This window comes from Sapajus apella, unplaced genomic scaffold (genome assembly GCF_009761245.1).
Source record: "Sapajus apella isolate SASKATOON/1434 unplaced genomic scaffold, GSC_monkey_1.0 scaffold25, whole genome shotgun sequence".
NCBI classification, from domain to species: domain Eukaryota; kingdom Metazoa; phylum Chordata; class Mammalia; order Primates; family Cebidae; genus Sapajus; species Sapajus apella.
The window spans coordinates 22,334,520-22,357,166 of NW_022436965.1; the positions used below are offsets into that span (position 1 = coordinate 22,334,520).

Here is a 22,647-nt window from a genome sequence, read left to right on the forward strand (position 1 = left end):
AAAGCACGTAGCGGAAGCCGCGGTAACTGTTAACTTGTTTCCTTTGTTCCGCATTCCTCAGCTCTCTTGGATGAGCGTGCCCTGATAAGCACTCTGTGCGAAAGCATAGGAAGGGTTTTTACTGACTGCGTCCCGACGTATATACGTTTGAGACCCCAAGTCTGACTCGGCGGCTCCACCCAAAGGTGGGGAATTTAACTTTCCCACATCCAGGCCGGTCCATCTCAGCCTTCACGGACTCACGCGCTGTAAGGGTCCCACGTTCTCAGGGGAAGCAATGGTAGGGTCAGCTGTAGTTGCCAGGAGACCAGTTTTGTAGTGGACAACTTGGTATTTGACCTTTCAGTCAGGAAACTAACTGGAAAAAAAAAAGAGTTATATGAAAATCCTACCGTCCTTACCCCGGAGCCAACAGGTACAGAAATACCCTGGTGGAGTCTCAGGGCCCCTGGTGCCCACCCCTGCTCCTGAGGATCAAGAAAGACAAGGCTTGCCCAGCACGGTGGCTCAGGCCTGTAATCCCAGCACTTTGGGAGGCTGAGGCAGGAGGATCACTTGAGGTCAGGAGTTCAAGACCAGCCTGGGCAACATTGTGAGACCCCGTTTCCACACACACACAAAAATTAAAAATTAGCTGGGGATGGCAGGATTCACCCTTTAGTCCCAGCTACTCAGAAGGCTGAGGTGGGAGGATCACTTCAGCCCTGGAGGTGGAGGTTACAGTGAACCATGATCATGCCACTGTACTTTAGCCTTGGTAACAGAGCGAGACTGTGTCTCAAAATAAAATAAAATAAAATAAAATAAAATAAAATAAAATAAAATAATTTCTTTTAAAAGAAAGGCAAGGCCTAAAAGGTGTCCATCAGATTTCACTTCTGGGAGATCTTTCAGTTCAGTGTAAGTGGAAAAAGAGGCCAGAGGGACACACAGCTCTTCCGAGATGAGGCTCCTGGTGGTGGGGGTGGGGGCCATGGGAAGAACATCTGTCGTCCTGGATAAGCCCAGCCGGGTGGATGCACAGGCCGGGGTGTACTCACCAGGATGAGCTTCATCACTCGTTTGGAGGCAAAGCGACTTCTTTAAAACAATTAGTAGAATCCACTCTACCTAACTTAAAATAGGTTGATGTAACGTAGATTTTCAACAAGCTTTCAGTTTTGTTTATGTATTTCTGATTGGCAACTTTTTATCGAGCATATTGGGAATTTTTGTTGAAACCACCTGGCAGCTCTCCTGGGGCTCTGTGGCCTCCTCTCTGTGGCCTGTGAATAGCCTAGTGACTCCAGCCATGGTCATGGTAGGTCTGCTATGGACACTGGTAGTGTGTGACCTTCTTTCCAGCAAAGTGTGTATAGGGGGACCCAAAGCTAAGGTTACAGGTGGCAAAGGCTACAATAGCTTTATACCCAGTGGCGATGTAACACAGAAGAGGCATAAAAGATCAAAGAAGTTTTCTCCAAGGAGGGGGTACCGGAGTCAACAGCGGTTAAGAGCATGCCAGGGACTTGACTCCTGGCTTGGACTCTTAGCCGTGTGACCTTGGCAAGTGACTTAGCTTCTTTGTGCCTTAGGTTCTACATCTGTGAAATGGGCATAATGCTAGTGTTTCCTTCATAGAGTTGTGAAGATTAAATAAAAGTAGATGTAAAGCACTGAAACCAGTGCCTGGTAGGTAGTAAGCACCCACTTAATGCTAAGTATTATTAGCTGTTATTTGAGTTGAATCCTCAAGGATGAAGAGGCTTGGCTTGGAGAACAGAAAGGAATCATGACTGTGTGGTATGGTTAAGGGGTAGGTATAGGAATGGTGGGAGATACTCTTGTTAAGGAACACAGTGAAGAGAAATCATGAAGAGCCTGTGTGTCACACTAGGGAGGTTGGTCTTTGCCCTGGAAGCCATGGGTACCTTGTGAGAAGCCTCACAAATGGACACCCCAGCTGCAGTTCTCTCCTGCCTCCACCGGCAGACTCCTCTGGTTATTAGAAGCCAAAACTTAGTTCTTTCATTATCCAAAAGCAAGAATCCTGAGGACATGGAAGGAGGTTAAAGGAGAATTGCTTCCTTAATTTGTAAAAGCTTTATCCTGTCTCTAGTTAAGATTTGCTGAGTCGGAATGGGGATCAGGGGATGACGGAAAAGAATAGGGTTAATGGTCATAACAACATGCCCTTGCAGCTGGATGACATCGTGGGGTGAAGACGGAATTCTCAAAGTCTTTTGTCTCCACCCTGCTTCTCAGAGCCTTAGAGAATCTGCCAATTCTGGCCAGGTGCAGTGGCTCATGCCTATAATCCCAGCACTTTGGGAGGCTGAGGTAGGTGGATCACCTGAGTCCAGGCGTTTGAGACCAGCCTGGGCAACATGGTGAAACCCTGTCTCTACAAAAAATACAAAAATTAGCGTGGCATGGTGGTGTATGCCTGTAGTCCCAGCTGCTCGGGAGGCTGAGGTGGGAAGATCGCTTGGGCCTAGAAGGCAGAGGTTGCAGTGAGCCGAGATGGTGCTACTGCAGCCTGGGCGCTAGAGCCAGATCTTGTCTTAAACAACAACAACAAAACAAAACAGAAAGAGAGGGAGAATTTGCTAATTCTTCTTCTTCTGTGGGTCAGACCAAATTATTGCTGGCTTTTAAAACATTTTGGTCCAACATGGATGATTTGGAGAGGAGGGCACCTCTGCCCTCCTACATCTGAAGACAATTTCCAACATTAGAGATTGGTTCCTTTGACTAAGCCCTCAGTGGCAACAAGCTAGCAGTGAAAAGAACAGGGAATCCGGAATCAGGAAACTAGGATTTGAGTCCTGACTTCTCCACTTTGGAGCCTTGAGTCACTCACAGCTTCTCTGACCGTTAGTGGTGCCCTTTGAAAAAAACTGGGATTCCCCAAAAGCTGCAAAGAGGATGAGAGATCCCATCTGTGATAGGCTCTGAACAGACTTTGTAAGTTGTGTCCTAGTAAGCTGAGTTTCATGCACTGAAGAAACAGTAATTTAGATATCACAGAATTGGGGCAGGGGGTAGTTCTGGGGCCTGGAGCACTTCAGGGGAGGAGGTTGTGAAGGCTGGGGACCGGTCCAGGAAGGATCCTGAGGGCCCTGTTTGAGACAGAGGTGGCAGCAGGGGCTTGTCAACAAGCTACAGGATTGGGTGGGGGTTGGGGAATGCAGAAATGTTAGATCTCGTTAACGTGGCATTAGGGTCTTGGTGAGACCAGAGGTTCTCTCGAGGGTACTCTTTCCACAGCTGGAGCAGAGAGGAAGGTGGGAGGCGTATGACCGTCCTGGGCATTTCCTTTCCTGACCACAAGGTGTCGTCACTGCAGCGGAAACAGTTTTCTCTGGATTTCAAAAATTACTAGTCCCTTTCTGAAGGAAAAGGGGCGTGGGAGCCCCAACTCGGAATCAAAGAAGGTCCTGTGGCACAAGACCTGCATTGGTTCATCCCGGCAGCTTCAAATGCACACCGTTTGCATCAGGCAACCGGGGGAGGAGAGCGCTGACTCATTGGACTAGGAAGCCCCGTGCTCCCCCACCCTAAACAAGGCCTAGAGCTCAAAGCTGGACTCTGCCCACTCGAAAGATCCTCACTGTCCGCAGTGTGCTGCCCACACTGAACCCAGAGTCTGAGCTTCACCCGTAAAGTGGTGGGGATCTGTTAAGAGCTCTAGACCTCCTACGCATGCCTAGGGCCATAGAGCATTTCCTAAAGTGTGTTCCTTCAAGATGCTTCTTAAAAATAACAAAATGCAATTAGTTTAGAAAATGAGGCCGTGAATACCATAACCCTCTATCAGAGACTCCCAGTGCTCAACAGCATCTTGGGGGTTCTGAAAGTGCTGCCCTTAGAAAGGGTACTTAACCGTAACTCCGCGATTTCTAAACTTGCTTTTTTTAGGGACTCCTCCTCTATGCCACATATTAATATCACATGTAAACACTGTGCCAGAAAACATACGGAGATGTGGAATTCTAGGATAGAAGGGGGCACATTTTATGAAGAATGAGCATCCAGAGAGTAGTATCCTGGTAGCACCAAATCAAAGTGTTATTTCTAGGTGATGGAATTATAATGATTTTTATCCGTTCTCTCTCCTTTGAAGAGGCTTTCCTTGGCCCTTTTGATGCGATTAAAACCCCCGGCCATAAGCTCAGATAGTACCTCCATCTGGAACTGTAACCACCTCTGTTTTATATCTGTCTTCTTGGCGAGACTGGAAACACCAAAAGGAAAGGGACCCTCTTCATTTCCTTTATAGCTGTGATCAGCAGCTAAAGATTTTCTGTATTGAATTGAATTGAAATAATAGTTTTAAATCATAAATTATTATAATTGGCTTTGTAATACAAATTTTCATTTTCATTTTTTTATTTTTTGAGACAGAATCTTGCTCTGTTGCCCCGGCTGGAGTGCAGTGGTGCGATCTCAGCTCACTGCAACCCCCTCCTCCCGGGTTCAAGCGATTCTCATCCTTCAGCCTCCTGAGTAGCTGAGACTAGAGGCACACACCACCACGCCCGGCTAATTTCTGTATTTTTAGTAGAGACGAGGTTTCACTATGTTGACCAGGCTGGTCTCAAACTCCTGACTTCAAGTGATCTGCCCACCTCGGCCTCCCAGAGAGTTGGGATTACAGGTGTGTGCCACCGCACCTGGCCACAAATTTTTAAAAGAAAATTATCAATGGCTCCAGGGAGTTCTAGACCCCAAACAGGATTTTTGTTCCTATTTTATCATTTTTTAATTTTGTGACCTTGAGCAGTCCAGTTACCTTAAGCCTCCAGTTACCTCTGTGAATTGGAGATTGAAATATTGAGGACTGCTGGAACAATGACAGGACATCACATTTGAGGATGTGTACCCAGCAGCACATCCGCAGAAGGAAGATCTTGAGAAGCTGTCTTGCAAGAAAGTGACAGTGGGGCAGCGAGAGGGCTGCTCCCCTGGTTTTGCCCATAGCACCAAGTGGCAAGAGAGAAGCAGGTATGATTGACAGAGCCAGATCTGTGACCTGAAGCTTGGACTTGTTACTGAGGATTATGGGCAGCCCCTGAAACGTCTGAACAGAGCAGTGACAGGATCGTATTTACAATTTAGAGTGTCTCCTAGTGATGGCATGTAACCACCTGGTGGCAGCAGGGATCAGGCAAGGCTGGCTCTGCAGCTAAATTAGAGGATGCAGGTCTCCACCTCCTCTCTCAAAATAGCTGTTATAACAAAGCATCTTGGATGGCCTGACATATACATACGCCCAAGCACAACGCTCTTGCTTTCGAGATGAAGAAACTGTTAGGATGATAGATTGAGGGGAAAAGTCTTCCATGAGACATTCTGGTCCCTTCTCTTGGATTCAGGAGGATCAGGTGTTTTCACTCCCACTTTCCAGATGAAGCCTGCAGCTCAAAGAAGTTAAATGGCTTGCTCACGTGGTGGCAGATGCAGAAGAAGAGTCTAGACAGTCTCTTCCATCCCACCCCAACAGCACACACGTCCGCCACCCCCACCACACACACCACACACCACATACACCACGCACACTACACATGCCTCATGCCACACACATTACACACTCATCACACACACATATGCATCACACACACATATGCATCACACACATTACACACGCCATACACACACCACATGCACCACACACACTACACACATGCCACACATACCACACACCATACTACACACAACACACATCACACACTCTCCACACACCACACACACCACATGCACCACACACACTACACATGACACACACACCACACACCATACAACTATGCACCACACACATCAGACACTCCACACACCACACACATCACACACCCACCACACACTATACACACACACCACACATATACCACACACACCACATACCATACACATACACACACACACACATCCCCCACACACCCACACATCCCCCACACACCTTTCTCAGGGCAGAAATCCCAAGATCAGGGTTCTTGATTTCCAAAGACTTTCATATGAGTCTAAGCTAAGAGATTGTTTCTGAAGATCATAAAAGTAATAATATCTTCTAATTAGAAAGCATTTTCACGTAATACAAAATGTGTATTATGTTTCCTGAGCACTTACTACATATCAGGCATTCTGTTGTGGGCTTACATTTATTATTAGTGCCTCATTTTAAGCTCTCAAGTACCCTGTGAGGCAGGTACTATTATTTCTGATTTTAGATAAGGAAATGGAAGTTGAATGAAGCTAAATTACTTGCTAAAGGCAAATTAATAAGTGGCAGAGCCAGGCGTCAAACAGAGGGTGCCTGACTGAATTCTAAGCACTTGGCATTGTGCACCCTGCCTGGTTTAATCGTCCTGCAACCCAGGAGGTGGAGACGGGGCTCCGGCCTGGAGAAGCTCAGTGGCCGAGCTTGTGCCTCCCCAGGAGTCCAGGCCTCCCATTCCTGGCTGCCTGCACCCCACTGTGGTGCCTCTCATCACCCTAACTGTTCTGCCCCTGCAGTCTCAGGACAGCCCGTCTCCCTGAAGAACATCTCCACAGACACATCGGGTTACTACATCTGCACCGCCAGCAATGAGGTGGGGAAGGCGTTCTGCAACATCACGGTGGCCGTCAGACCTCGTAAGAGCAGCCTGGGAAGGGCGGGCGGACAAAGGCCACAGGATAACTGGTGGGGGTCCAGAGAGTCAGCTGAGGCCACCATGAGAATGAATCATGGGGCCTCTCTAGGGCCACGTACCTGCAGGGTGACCTAGGCAGGATGACTCTGTCCTAGGCTCCCCTCGCTCTGAGGACAGTCCAGTTCCACTGGTTTTGGGAAGTGGAGCCTAGGACCGACTTCTAGGACTGAGAGGCTTCCTCAGTCCCATCTGCCTGAGAGCCACTCAGTGGGCATGGGGGAAGTGCCCAGAGCTGGCTGCCGCAGAGTCTAGACCACGTCCTTTTGGGGTGAGACGTCACATCTAGCTCAATGAGCTGGCAGGGCTGACACCTCAGGACTTCTGCAGAGCCAGGGTAGCCCGGAGAGTGTGGAGATGTGAAGTATCCTCACATCTCTGTCTGCACCTCCATCCTGAAGAGTATTCCTGGCCCATGACTGGTCACATCCCTACAAGACCATGCCTTCCATGGAGTGTTACCAGAAGCTGGCACCTGCTGCTCCCCTGGCTGGGAGGAGCACCGGAGCCAGCTTCGAAGCTTGGAAAGTGCAGCTGCTCTGTCCTCTTGCAGCCTCCATGAACGTGGCCCTGTATGTGGGCATCGCGGTGGGCGTGGTTGCAGCCCTCATCATCGTCGGCATCATCATCTACTGCTGCTGCTGCCGGGGGAAGGGCGACACCGATGAGAAAGCAAGGCCGTGAGTGTCTGGGCTGGAGCCTGTTGCAAGGGTCTAGGGAGACTGGAATTAGGCATCCCAACTCCACAGCCTCTTCTACTCGCTGCACCCCTGGGGCATATCACCCCCATTTTGTGCTGGCAAAAGAACGCATATTATCCCCATTTTGTGCTGACAAAAGAATGACCTGCCCAAGCCATAAAATGTGCATTGCAGTCCCAGGCCCTGCCTCCCATGCCTGTGGTTTCCAGTCTGGGAGCTCAGGGTCCCGCTTCCCGTGGCATGCCCAGAGCCAAGTGTGGCCTGCAGCCTCTGTCACGGGGCCAGTCCTTCCTGGGCTGGTAGAACCAGCCTGTTCCTGTACCGCCCTCAGCTCATGCGTGGAACAAGTCTGTGGCTCCTTCAGTCTCAGCCCAGCCTTTCAGCCCAGTGTCCTTTGCAGCTGGTGGGTGGGGAGGAGGTCTGGAGGCTGCTCTTCCCATAAGGCGCATGAGGCCCAGCTCCCTCGGGGGTCCGCCACAGAGCAAATCCTTCCCCTCTGTCCCCCGCTGCCCTGCAGGAATCCGGAAGCCTATGAGGAGCCGCCAGAGCAGCTGAGAGAACTTTCCAGAGGGAGAGAGGAGGAGGATGATTACAGGCAACAAGAGCAGAGCAGCACGGGGCGCGAATCCCCAGACCAACCCGGCCGGTGACCGGGGCCGCAGCGGACGGCGGCAGAGGCAGGGTTAGGGGTTCATTCTCCCGCTTCCTGGCCTTCCTTCTTCTCTCTAAGCCCCGTTCTCCTGTCCCTCCATCTCAAACATTGATGGGGCGTTTCTTCCCCTCTGTCAGCTGTGAGGAGCATGGTTGGCCTGGTAAGGGGGTCCCTCCTGTGACTGACCCTGCCAACCTTGCTGTCCTGTGAAGTGACCCCTCCCGGCTGTGACACCTGGTTCAGGGCCTGGCTCTCACTCGAGACCAGGCTGTAGCCTCCACTTCCCCTGTAGTTGGCAGGAGCTCCTGGAAGCACAGTGCTGAGTATGGGACACTCACGCTCAGAACTCTCCAGGGAGGTGATGCCAGCCTCGGGGGGGCGGGAGCTGCCCTGCTCACCTGTGAGCCCAGCACCTGGAGGGGCACAGGGCAGACGGTTTGCACTCCATACATTTTTGTTGAATGAATGAAAGAGTAAGTGAGTATGCTTGGGCCCTGCATGGGCCTGGCCTCCAGCTCCCACTCCCTTTCCAGCCTCACTTCCCATAGCTGCCAGTACATCCCAGACCCTCCTGGGAAGGCCACCTCCCACTCCTGCTGCACAAGCCCTGGGGAGCTTTTGCCCACACACTTTCCCTTTTTGCCTGTCAACATCCTACCTGTCCTCCAGGCCCATCTGAAATCACAAGGATTTCTCTAACTCTGTCCTAATTGTCCACATATGTGGAAACAATGCTGTCACTTTGTCCCACAGCCAATCATGGGCCACAAGACACAGTCCTCTCAGCAAGTGCCTCTGGCTATATTAGCGCACCAGCTCCTTGGGGCAGGGCCTGGGCCTCATAGCTTTTGCTTTCCCTGAAGCCCTAGCAGCTGGCACCCATCCTAGTGGACACGTAAGCTTAATTGGGGAAACGGCTTTGATTGGTTAGGCCTTCCCTTTCTGATCTCCCTGAGACGACTGTGGACGCAAGGATGGCTCCCACCCAAACCCACATGTTCATTCAGTAAGTTAAATAGGAATTGATTTAAAGTGAACACACACAGGAGCTTGCTTGCAGAGGGTCCAAGTTCTTGTGTCCTGGTAATTCCTCTCCAGGCCAGAATAACTGGCTGGGTTCCTGGTTGTTCCTGCATCCGACACCTCAGCCCTGGCCCTGCCCAGCCCATTCGGGCTGTGGTTTTCTGCTTGGACTGTCCTGCTGCCCTCCCTCACCCTCCCTCTGTTGGTCACGCATTTCTTCTACTCTCGAGAGCTCAGGCAGCGTTAGACTGCGTAGGTCTCAGGGCCCAGTGGCTGGTCTCACCCAACTGCAGCTTACTATTGCTGTCTTTTCTGGATGATCAGAAAAATAATTCCATAAGACTATTGTCTACTTGTGATTTTTTTAAATGTGTATTTTTATATATATTGTTAAATCCTTTGCTTCATTCCAAATGCTTTCAGGAATAATAAAATGTGGGTGAAAATTCTTATTTCTTTTTTGATGTGGATTTTGTTTGTAGTAAGATAAAGCTTGGGTCTCATGGGTCTGTGTCTACTCACCATAGCACTCTTCTGCTTCCTAGGAGAGGCAAGACAAAGTAACGGAGTTGAGAATCATGGGGTCCCTCTGCTTGTGGCTGCAGTAGGGTCAGGCAGTGCCTCTAGTGGTTTTGGGAACAGGACTGATTCCTGCCTGCTAGTGGAGGTAAATTCCAGGAGCCTGCAGTCCCAGGACCTGGCAGGCCTGGGCGTCAGTCCACATGCTTGAAGGAAGATGGTGGAGATGCTCTAGCCAGTTCTGCTCCCTATGATGCCCCTCCTGAGAGAGGGGAGGAGCAGTCCTCTTGTTCTGTCACAGAGCACGGTGACACTTCCTCCTCCAAAGCAACTTGGCTCTGCCGTCGGCTCTTGGCTTTGACATTGACTCTCCTGAGAGGCATTCAAGGTCTGTTCCTCAGTGTCCTTTCCTGTGGGGTTCTGTACTCCCTTCTGTCCCAGCGCTTGTCAGGCAGTATTGTGTGCCTATTTCACCTGTGCACAGGTCTGTCTCTGCCTCGGCCCTTACCTTCCTTATGGCCTGGCACATGTTGACCCTTGAAAAGTTCTGTTAAATGAATAAGGTTTGATGTCACAGTATCTTGCCCAAGAACATCTCCCAGCTCTGTAGATACTCTGAGGTGCCTTCCGGTTCTCACTGAGCAAGGTTCCACAGCATGTTCTTGAGGAGGCCATGGAAGCAGAAGCAGCCACCTTCCCCCAGGTTTGACATGACTTCTCTCTGCCCCTCAAAGGACGCTGAAGGTTCACCTGCTTTAGCTTCAGGCTTAGGAAAGAAAACAAGGGAAATCAAGACCCACTTCACTAATTCAACAACAAATATTTTGTGCACATCTACTATGTGCCAAGTAGTGCGCTGGTTGCAGAGTATATACAAGTCACTAAGACACTATTATCCGGAAGGACCTAAAATCTAATGGAGGTCACAGACATAGAAACATAATTATGTGAGCGAGAGAAGGGGCTGCAGGAACACAGAGGAGGGCCTGAGTAACTCAGCCTAAGGGAGTTCAGGAAAGCTTCAGAGAAGAGGTGGCATTTGGGCTGCATCTTGAAGAAAAATGAGGAGTTTTACAAGAGGAAAAGGGCTGGTGCTGACTTTTCTTCTGTCCTCCAATGCGGGTTTCTATTACTTGGGTGTCAAATCACATTATCACTCGGTAAGACTACAGTTTCCTGATGAATTTATTTCAGTCCACAGACTCTGGGAATTAGACAGTTGTAGGTTCTTACACAATCAAAATTAGCCCAGTAATACACTCTCCTTAGAATGTCAAGCATCCTTCCCAAACTATGGTTTCCGGCTGATGGTTCAGAGACTTTATGGTGTTTTAGAAGAGAGACAAAGCCTACCCATTAATTGAGGGAAGATTGTGTGCTAGGCACTTGAGACAGTTTCTCAAATAATCCCCACTTGCAGTTTCAAATATTTGGGCATATGTCAATGCTAGGTTATCACCTAAGGAGGGACTTTTGCTGCCCAGAGAGGTCCCCATGAGGTAATATATAACTTGGTAAATTAGCCACTCTTCGGGGTCTTATTTGTTTATTTATTTATTTTAAATTTTACTTTAAGTTCCGGGATACATGTGCAGAATGTGCAGGCTTGTCACACAGGTAGACATGTGCCACAGTGGTTGCTGCACCTATCAATCTGTCATCTACGTTTTAAGCCCTGCATGCATTAGGTATTCGTCCTAACGCTCCCCCTCCCAAGGGGTCTTGTTCTTAAGCTGCTTTTGTGACACAGCAACAGGGCCTCAGCTCTCAAATGCAGAATCACAATAACCAAGCTCACAGTGCGTGATGAACAATGCTTACAGCAGCAACACTTGCTCTGGGCCAGCCACTGCTCTAGGCACTTTGCACAGAACATCTGATGATCTTCACACTATGAGATGAGTGGTATTATTCCCATTTTGCAGATGAGGAAGCTAAGACACAGTGCATTTAAGCGATCTGGATCAACACAGAATGTCAATTTGCTACTTATAGCTGTCAAGTAGACCGGCTTTTCAGTCCACCCGACCCAGGTCGTCTCACCCCACGAGCACTACGCCCTCAGCTGCTTACTGAGCATGGAATCAGAACAAGAGAAGTCGGCTACCATCAAGGAGCTCTCATCCTCGATGGCAGTTTGTATAAGGAGGTGTCATATCCCCTGTGGAAATTCTGGAAGATTCTCTGGGCTTGACCCCATCCCTGGATATTCTGGCTTGGGGCCCTGGGCATCTGCAGAAGTGATCCTATTGGTAAGGCCCTATAGGGAGGCCTCTTTGGGGACACTTGGCTATTGAATTTGCTCACCGAGACTGCCTCTCCTCAGGTAGGTTTCCAGAAAGACCCAGCCTGGTCTCTGTCTGTGATGGTCCTTTGTCTGTACTTCCTCAGCTCACCACATCATCCCTTCCTACAATCTTTTTTTCTCATGCATATACTGACTTTGTATTTGCAAAAACTTTCCTCCAGCTCCAATGAACTCCGGTAGATCTGGGAACTGGTCTTTCCTCTTGAGAGGATACTGAATATTTCTGCTTGGATCTAGGATTTTAAAGTTTATCTCTAAGAGTCAATCTTATTTCCCTGATTTCCATGTTGCTGAGTAAAATTTTCCCTTTAAGATGAGCTAAACTGCTATAAAAGTGGACTAAAAAGCTATAATGGCTCAAATACAATAGAAGTTTCTTTCTCACACACGCAACAGCTTTTGAGACAGACTCAGGGGCCCGATCTTCTGTTTATCTCCAACTGTTTACATTAGTGGGTCTTCCATCCTCAAGGGCCTGGAAATTGTCTGCAACCAGCCAGCAGACAGGAAGGAGAGCAGAGCAAAGGTGCAAATGCTTCTTCAGACTTGATCCAGAAGTGACTGCCCTGATTGTGCTCAGTCGCCATTGGCCCATTGGCAAGCACTAGTCACAGGCCACACATTGTGCAGGGAAGGCGGGGAAATGCAAACTTGTGACCTTGTCATATGTGCTCAGGAAGCAAAAGAACTGGCTACTGGCTTCTGCCACAGTTGCCTCATCCTAAGTTCCACAGACCCTCTCCATTTTACAGATGAGGAAACTGAGGCTCAGAAGCAGAAACTCATTGGAGGTAGCATTGCTAGTAGGTGATGGAATGAAGATTAGATCAATTCTGTCTGATTCTGAAGACCTTGCTCTTTCTAATTGAAAACATTTTCTCCTGATTCTGTGTATTAACAGGATGATAGAATGGGGGACATGTGGGAGTGGACACAGAGTTAATGTTTTTTGTTTTAAATCTGTATATGACAGTTGTTTCTTATAATACAGGTGTCTCAGGTATTACATATGCATTTCTGAATAATGAATATATTGTTATACCTCCTCAGGTATAACAATATATGCATAATATATACGCATTTCTGAAAAATCTTGCAGGAACACAGAGGAAGGTCTGAGTAACTCAAAGAAGAGTAACTCTCCAAAATCACACACTAAAACTAATAGGACTTACAGGAAAGTTAGGATTAGAGGAGGACCACATAAAAACCAAGCAAACTTTGAAAACCAATGGGCCTTTTTAACCGGATCACTTTCAAAACACTAACAACACTAGTGAAAATACAAGTGATGTTAAATCTTGGTGCCAAGTCTGTTAGCACCAGGTATCACAGTCAGTCACCCTTAATGTGGGCACTCATTTCTTCAGAGACCTACTCATCACAATTAAAACATTATTCCTTGTCTGTCTTTATGCCAACACTGCACTGTCCGGATGAGTGTAAGTTCGCGAGATAACCATGTTTCATTGTAGAGTCCTGTTAGTTATTTAAGATTGTTTTGACCAGTCTAGATCCTTTGCTTTTCTACATAAATTTAAGAATTAACTTTTATATTTATAAAATATGTGCTTACAATTTTGACTGGGATTGCATTTAATCAACAGATCAAGTTGGGGAAGTTGACATCTTAATATTGAGTCTTCAAATTTATGAAAATGACATATCTCTTCCATTAATTAGGTCTCTATAACTTCTCTCAGAGGTATTTTGTAGCTTTCACTGTAAAGGTTTTGCAAGTATTTTGTTAAATTTAAAAGTGTTTTATGTTATTGATACTATTATAAATGAGATTGGTTCTTAAATTTCTATCGGTTTTGATTAATTTATTTTGAAGTTCTGTTATTAGACACACACATTTAAAATAGCCATGTCTTTCTACTGAATTGGCTTTTTGTCAATAGAAGAAATATTCCTATTGATCTCTGGTACCTTAATATGACAATGTTTTTATGCCTATTGTCTTTATGGTATTTTTTTCATTATTTTACATTCAACCTGTCTCTGTCATTATATTTAAAGTGACAGACCTATCTCTGTCATAATATTAAAAATGGATTCTTTTTAAAATCCATTCTGACAATCTCTGCCTTTTAAATTGAAAGGTTTAAGTCAGTATATGTAATTATTGTATAGTTTTTAAAAGTCTACCATTTTGCTGTTTGTTGTTCTATGTTTTGAGTTTTTGTGGTTATAATTCCCTCTTCCTTCCTTATTTTGAGTTAATAAAATATTTTAAAACATCTTATTTAAACTTTCTATTGGATTAGCAATAATACATTTAAAAGTGTCTATGACATATAAATGTAGAGAGTATACACTTTACAAATTATTAGTTATGCTTTCGTTTTTCTCTCAGGAAAATGGGACTTGGTATATGAATCTTACAGTTTCCACTGAAAGGCTAGAGAATATCTATCTGGCTGAAGGTAGCTGCTGTAGCTCATATAAAAAGCCTGTGTAAGCAGGTCCCTGATCTCTCTCAGCAAAACCTACCCTCCCTGTCTTGCCCAACAAAAAATAAAGAAAAATTATGAGAAAATACTCCATTTGGGCCTCAGCATTTAAAGTCATTGCCATTTTTATGAGATGGGAAATTCACCCACAGTTGCAGAGGAACAATCGTGTAGTGGAACAAAGAGAAAGAAGGAGAGGAATGTGATGTTGGGCTAGTCTAAAAAGCCACCAAAGTGAAGGCTGTGATTTCTAGACTCATTTTGGCATTTCTGACCCTGATTGGTATGGCATGGCCTAAAGCCCCTTCTGATCCTAGACAGCCAAGATTGTCCCCTCTGGCCTTGCCAGGGACAACACAGCTCCACAGTGCTCCTCTTCCCTTCATGAAGAGAGTGCCCATCCAGATTTTCACCCTTACTCTCTTGGAAAGGCATTCCCCACGATGATTAGAAGCTGCTATTCAAATGTCTGGGAGGATAAACCAATGAGTTGCCGCAAATGAAGGCCAACAGCCATGATGTCTTAGCTGTAGAACAGAGAGGTGACCAACTCAAACTGAGGTCTGAGTGGCTTTTGATCACCAGATGCCAGGGGAAATGACCCAAGGACAACAAGTCTGACTCATTGAACTCGTCTCCCCCCTATCTCCTTAGCTGTAATGCAGGAGGAATAGAAGATAAGAGATTGTGAGAAGGCAATTGATATCACCCAATAAAGTTCAACAGAGACAAACTAACTCGAACTATTACAAACATTTTCTTGTCTGCTCCTGAAACTCCTCCTCTTTTTATTATTTAAATAATGACACATCTACTTCTAGCAGCCAGATCTCTTAATTCTTCTTTTATATTTTCCATTACTTTACTCCTTCCTAATGCCTTTTGGGGAGTGTTTCTTAACCAAATCTTCTAGTTCACTAATTCTGGAATAGGGTCTGGCTTAGTTTAGGTTTCTGTGAAAGCAGAGCCTGAGATCACGATGCCTGTCTTACTTAGGAGATGATCCCTTTGCAATAGCCCACTCCATAACACAGATTTTGTTGACTTTTCTTCTATCTCACTTTTCTTGTTCCATCACTTCTGCTTCCTGGGCAACTAGGGCTCTGAGAAACTGTGTGGAATGTGCTTCAGGATTGTAGCACTGAAGGGAGGAAAGGCTGGGGCGTTTATCTACCACTTCCATCCCATAGGGATCTGAGACTGTCACCTCCCCTACACTTCCCAGCTGCCCCCCATAGGTGGGTAGAAATCTCCTGAGGCAATAAAGGAGAGTGTAGCATGTACTTGAGTAGGTACAGAGGCATCATGCGTGGACCTGTCCATTATAGCTAAACTACAAGCAGGTGAGCAAGGGGATGAGGTGTAGGGACCATAAGCACTTGACTAGGCCCTCAGGGCAGACAGCCTACAGGCTGCCCCACCTCAGGGAGACCCTGATCCTGGGAGCCTCTTTATACCTCCGCTTCAGGTACTGCCCCTCTTCAGAAGCCTTCATTCCTCATTGCAGTCACTCTGCCTCAAGTGTGGGCTGGGGGGCATCCAGTCAGGGTCCCTCTCTTGTTATTTTCTTTGGGGAGGCACCCCCTTTGATGCTTGCAGCTGATTCCTGTAGTGTTGGGCTGCAGCAGCCCTTCTTCTCTTTATCAGCAGTAACTGCACAGGGAATGATTTGCTCAGAGCAATACAATGAAAGGAAAAGGGCCCCCAAATGAAAGTGTTTTAAACCTGAGAGTCCTCCTAGACACCACTCTCTTTTCAAGTCAACTAGTGGCCAGTTTTGAAGATACTGTCTCTTCAGCATCTCTCCAATGAGTCTGATTCCTCCCCATTCTCCTTTCTGTCGCAGCAGTGTTCTGGGGCATAGAGACGTGGGGCCTCATCCGCTTACATACTACTGGTTTGGAGCAATTCTTGTTTTCTGCTCATTGGTAGCCCCTCAAGCCAACCTTATGCAAAACCAGGAAAGTGGCCTCTGCATGGGCAAGTGTCTAAATTCAGCATTTCAACCTTCATAAAATGATGTCACTCTAACCCCACTCCACCCTTCTTGGCTGGCTTAAATTTAAGAATATTTGCACTTAAATCCAACTAAGAATGTTTGCACCCCAGAAACTTCAGGAGATTGATTATAAGTTTGGACTCACTGATGATCAATAAATTTCAAAACTTCCAATAAAAGAAATAATACAGAGAATTGTACACAGTGTAGAATATTCTTTACTATTTCCTTGTCTCAAGCCAAGCCATCAGCTCTGCATACTCGGTTGGAACCTCCTTGATTCCTTCTGGAATTCTTTTACATAAGTACTTTAGCATTATTCCTCTGGGTATCTTTGTAGGAAATTGTTAGAAGCAATATTAGGTCTCTCATTTTTGTATTTATCATTAGAGTATTGTTGAGGACACGGCTCACATTGTAAATTGCTTGTTGATGAAAATCCACCAAAGAATTTTCTCACAGGTCTGCGTACTAGGAAGGTTTTACTGCTTATTTATTTTGGAGGCAGAGTCTTGCTCTATCCCCTAGGCTGGAGTATTGTGGCGTGATCTTGGTTCACTGCAACCTCCACCTCCTGGGTTCATGTGATTCTCCTGCCTCAGCCTCCTGAGTAGCTGAGATTACAGGCAACTGCCACCACACCTGGCTAATTTTTTTATTTTTAGTAGAGATGGAGTTTTGCCATGTTGGCCAGGCTGGTCTAGAACTCCTGACCTCAGGTGATCCTCCCGCCTCAGCCTTCCAAAGTATTGGGATTACAGGTGTGAGCCACTGCATCTGGCCTCAACTTTTTTTCTTCTATTCCCTTTAGGTCATAAATTTTTGCTACTCATAAGCAAGTCTGCTATAGACATACTGTGTCAAGGACACCATGAACTATATACAATTTGTGCTTTCCTCATTGCAGTGATTGCTAGAAAGTTCAAAGTCAACTTACTCATGTCAAGGAACTGTTTAGGACTTTTCTAAATGCAGTTGGTGAACTAACTTTGTCCATAATTTCATCTCTCTCTCCTTTTTTGCCCTCATTTTATCTTCACAGTGATTTTGCCTTTATTTAGTTCTCATCTTTTATGTATTTGGGGAATCCACCTTACGTTCTCTTGAAAACAAGATGGGATTGAGTAGCAGTGAACAGGAATAATAAAAACAGCTGTGGGGAGTGAGTTATAAGCGCCTGGAGCTGGGGGTTGGGGAGGGAGAGTTTTGGCTGATTCAGCGCCTCGGGAGTCACAGGCATGGATGAGGGGCGTCACACGGAGGACATGCCCTGGATGAGGGTGTGTGGTGAGAAAGCAGCCAAGGACGGGTTCTGAGGACATCTCTGTAACAGATGGAGGAGGAGATGACAGTAAAGGCCTGCAGCAAGGCTGGAGGAAAGCCGGAGAGAGGATGGGCTGGGAAGCAGTAGAATGTAGGTTCTTCCCTTTTAAAGTATTTTAAACAAGCCCATCATGTTTCTATTCTGCCCTTTTCCTCATAAAATCAACCAGAGGAATTGCACAGTTGAAAGACTTAATTGAGCATAGCTTATTCGGCTTGGCAGTCTTCTATGATTTTTTTTTTTCTCTACTGAACTAAAAAAAAGGCTACCCACAGAGAGACAAGCTTTTCTGTTTCCACCTAAAGTTCACTTCCCACATTCCCAGCAGCCTTGGCAGACCCCTGTCAGTCTGGTCTATGGCGAGGGTAAGCGAGCCTTCCAGCACTCTCAGTCTGAGAGCACGCCCTAGTCTACCCGCGGACCCCTGTGGAGCCTAGCCGGGGGCCCAGCCTCTCCAAGCTCCTGTGGCAGAAGGTGACGTCAACACCCACTGCGCGCCTACGGAGCGGCAGCGAGGCGGAAGTGGCTTTCTGTAGGGAGGCACCTGGACTCATAATTTAGTCTACTTTCACTGCCTCCCCCACTTGGCAATCAAAACCGGAGATGCTTTTGAGCTTTCTTTTGTGCTGCCCGAAGAGGAGATGGGCTTATTGTGCCAATGGGCAATTATTTCATATTGCTCTACAGAGCACAGGCTGCAGCTGTCTTGGAACAGGAGCTCTGCAAGGTGGATTCAAAGTGTCTGGTCTCATCAAGCATCCAGGAAGAGGCTTCAAACACCCTGCGGGAATACTTAGTGAGCAACTTTTTAGACAAATCAGCCTCAGTGAATCACAACTAGGCAGTCTCCCTGTCTAGTATCTTGAGGTATGTGTATACCTGCCAGAGATTGTCCAGGGTGGGGACAGTGTATCAGAGGAACATGAAAAATCAGCTGAGGAAATGAAAGAAGAATTGAATTTTATGAAGCATATTCAAAGGCATGACCCATTTTAATCTTCACAGCCACATTATCAGCCAGGCATTATTCATCTCAATTTACAGATGAGGAAACCAAGGCTCGGGATATTAAAGTGACTTGTCACAGATCATGCAGCTGGTTAGTGACAAAGAGCCCAAACTCAGGTCTAACTATTTAAGTTCTGGGCTGTCTTATAGATTTTTTTTTTCCCCCCAGAAAGAGATCCAGAATCCTTAAATAAAGACGTTGGTTGCTTAAGTACAATTCTTCATACCATGAGCCTTAGTCTCTCCCTTCAAGAACAATCTATATGGTTTATCAGCTCAGGGCAGCCTTCCTTCTCTCCTAGCATGTTACTTTCATCTTCTTGTTCTGACTTTTCTGTAACTGGCTTTCATTGTTTTTTTCATGAAACTAAAACATCCTGCAGTCCCTTTGAACCTGTTCGATGACAGAGAGCTCTGTGACTTGGCTGGGAACAGTCGAACAGAGCAGAGAAACAATGCCACCATCAAATATCACCCAAGGCCCCATTAATAAGGGTTGTTCTCCAGACCAGACAGGACCAAAAGGAAAGGTTGCATTTGTGTTATTTCTGCTCCCCTAACTTCATTACAAGTTGGATGCTGTGGAAATAATCGAGAACGACCTGAAAACCCGGTGCCCTGGCTTTGTGTGCCTTTAAGCAGTGACACAATCTCTGGAGTTTCTTCTTCCCTATTGATAAGAGAATGACTCAGAAAGAGGTTCAAGACCCTCTTTGGGCACTAACAGTTATCTGTATGGAAGAAATCAGCATTTTTACCACTGCTTTTGACTTACTAGTGGGGCTGACCCCCAACTTCTGAATATGGCAAATGGAAATATGGGGAAAATCATATGAAATTATAGTATATTCTTTTAGAGATGATCTTTCAGCCTGAATCAGGAGAATAATGTCATTTCCTTTTCTATTTCTTACTGAGGAAGAAAAATATGTTCACTCTTGTATCTAAAACAGAGCTTGGACACAGTTTGTATTCAACAAATATTACTTGAATTAATGAATTAATAAAATAAATATCCAAGAAAGTCAATTTCTTTGAAAATTCAAAACTCTAATTAATATTTGAAAATATTTGTTTTTGTCCATGTGTTAAGTACATGTTTGTGATACTCCATGGTCCCCATACCACCCTCCAACTAAGTTTCCATAGGCCTGAGGTCTTTTTGGCATATTCAGTTCTTGCTAGAATTTAAGGTTGTGTTACTTAACAGAAACATAGTAACTTGAAGCATGAGGAGAAACCTCATCAGAGACACAAACAGACAATGCACAGGAAAAGAAGTGAGAATTACACTTAGCCCTGGAAAAAGATGCTCAACATCATTCACTTATAAGCGTAAATTAAAACTACACTAAGATACCATTTCCTGCCAGTAAGATTGGCAAAAATCTAAGATCTGGACCACATACTTTATCGGTGAGGCTAGGGTGAAACACTCTTCTACACTGCTGGTAGGAATGAGAAATGGCATCATGATGATGGAGGGGAATTGGGGGAAATTTAGCACAATTATATGTGCATCTACCATTTGACTCAGCAATCATACTGAAATTTATCTTTTAGAAATCTAGATTCTAGGCCGGGCGCAGTGGCTCACACCTATAATCCTAGCACTCTGGGAGGCCGAGGTGGGCAGATCACAAGGTCAGGAGATCGAGATCATCCTGGCTAACATCGTGAAACCCCATCTCTACTAACAAAAAAACAAAACCTAGCTGAGTATGGTGGTGTGTGTCTGTAGTCGCCCCTACTCCAGAGGCTAAGGCAGGAGAATCACTTGAACCTGGGAGGCAGAGGTTGCAGTGAGCTGATATCATGCCGCCAACCTGGCGGCAGAGCGAGACTCCATCTCAAAAAAAAAAAAAAAAAAAAAAAGAAAAGAAATCTAGATTCTAGAACACTATCCCAAAGCCACAGTAGCAAAAATATGACAAGATGTACATACAAGGTACTGTTACAGCATTATTTGTAATAACAAAAGACTAGCAACAACCAGAATCGATAGCACAACAGTTAAATAAACAATGCTTCAGCCACATAATGATAATTGCAGTGTAAAATGGGGATTATCTCTATACAGTAAGTGATCTCTAAGATATACTGTTAAATGAAAAAAGCAAAGTGAAGAAAAATATGTGTAGTAAGTTACCATTTACATATGAAAGGAAAGAGTAGAATCTATCTACCTATCTCTGTAGGTATGCATTTGCTTACATTACAAAAACCAGTAAGGAATAAAAAAAATTTTAAATAGCTGTATAAAATAGTACAGGGAGGAATATCTTTAAATATTTCAGATTTGTATTTAGAAACATATTTTTTTAAATCATAAAACAAAATTAAATAAAAACATAATCCCCGAAGCAAAAATAAAATAAGTGATTATATTTGTGTAGCCAGTAAACACCATTATGAAACAAAGAGAAACGATTTCAAATGACTTTATTTTTTTCATGTCACATGGATAATGTGCCCACGTTGTAACAAAGTTTGAGGGTGGCACATCTCGCACATACACATGCAAACTCAGTCATCACACTTATGAGCTACAAAAGCAACCTCAAATGACTTTTTTTTTTTTTTTTTTGAGACCATGTCTCTGATCTTGGCCCACTGCAGCCTCCACCTTCTGAGCTCAAGCAATCCTCCCACCTAGTCCTTCCAAGTAGCTTTAGACAGGTGTGTGCCACCACGCTCAGCTAATTTTTAACTTTTTGTAGACACAAGGTCTCACTATATATCCCAGGCTAATCTCAAATGCCTGGTCTCAAATGATCTTCCTACCTTGGCTTCCCAAAGTGCTGGGATTACAGGAATGAGCCACCACACCCAGTCTTCAAATGACTTTAAAACAGCAATTTGGTCACATATTCCCACTGAGATCAATCCTAAGGACAAAAATAACAACAAATACAAAAACAAAACCTTGAACTGTTCTCAGTAGCCATATTGTTGGTGACAGAGTTGGTTTTGTTATTCTGAGACTGCTGTGTTGCAGGATAAAGAAAAGTGATTACTTGGTTTCATTCAGAACTATATATTTTCGGTGTGGTGGAAAGGAGACATGGATGCAAGACTGGTGAGTTTAAGAGTCTGTAGACCTGTATTTCATTTGGAATATCTGTATGAAATCATGATGTGTTTGATCTTAAAAACATATTTTGTAGTTCTGCCCTGTATCAAATAACAAGATAGTCCCAGCATTTTGATTGAAATCCTTCCTTCCTTCCTTTTCTTTCCTTCTTTCCTTCCTTCCTCCCTCCCTCCCTCCCTCCCATTGTATATAATGGTCAATACACATTATATATATGTAAGAAAATTTCACATGTTCTCCATAAATTAGTCCAAATAAAAAAAAAGGCAGTGAATAAAAAGAAAGAAAAATTCCTTTTCTCTGTGGAGTTTATATTCTAGTGGTGGGAAAAGGTAATCCTAAATAAAATCAATGAGTAAAACAAAGTATGTCTAACTGCAATGGTGGATAATAAATCAGGCCGGGGGCTACAGAATGTGGATAACTGCTATTTTAAAGAAGGGGTCAAGACCTCATTGAGAAGGTGGCATTTGGGTCAACATCTGAGGAAGGTGAGGAGGGAGGTATGCAGATATCTACAGGAAGAGCATTCTGGGCAGATGAACCAGCCAGGGCAAAGCCCTCGAGGCAGAAGTGTGCTTAGAGTATTTAAGGAAGAGCAAGGAGGATAGCGTGGCTGCAGCAGAGGGAGCTCAGTGTGGAAAGCAAGGCCAGGGAGATAGTGCAGGGTCTTAGTGGCTACAGAAAAGAAAGGCCTTTGACTTTGAACTTTGACATGACTTGAGATGAAGAACAAGTACAGGTTTTTTTTTTTTCTGATGAATTTTTTTTTTAAATTTTACTTTAAGTTCTCGGGTACATGTGCAGATCTTGCAGGATTGTTACATAGGTATACACATGCCATGGTGGTTTGCTGTCTCCATTCCCCCGTCACCTACATTAGGCATTTTTCCTA

General features: G+C 45.3%; 1 protein-coding gene and 1 non-coding gene across 2 annotated transcripts in view; one reads left to right on the forward strand and one right to left on the reverse strand.

Moving 5' to 3' along the window:
* The window catches only part of GPA33 (glycoprotein A33), a 38,161-nt gene extending 28,665 nt beyond the window's left edge, over positions 1-9,496 (forward strand). Inside the window, exons 5-7 of the mRNA XM_032291513.1 lie at positions 6,493-6,612; positions 7,222-7,348; positions 7,887-9,496. Coding sequence (XP_032147404.1) covers positions 6,493-6,612; positions 7,222-7,348; positions 7,887-8,019 — 380 coding nt within the window. The 3' untranslated portion in view covers positions 8,020-9,496. The remainder of the gene's footprint in view (positions 1-6,492; positions 6,613-7,221; positions 7,349-7,886) is intronic.
* Positions 9,497-21,112: 11,616 nt separating this feature from the next.
* Positions 21,113-21,216, reverse strand: LOC116560370. The gene has a single exon (XR_004272948.1). It is a non-coding gene; the product is annotated as a small nucleolar RNA U13 (small nucleolar RNA).
* Between the last annotated feature and the right edge of the window lie 1,431 nt (positions 21,217-22,647).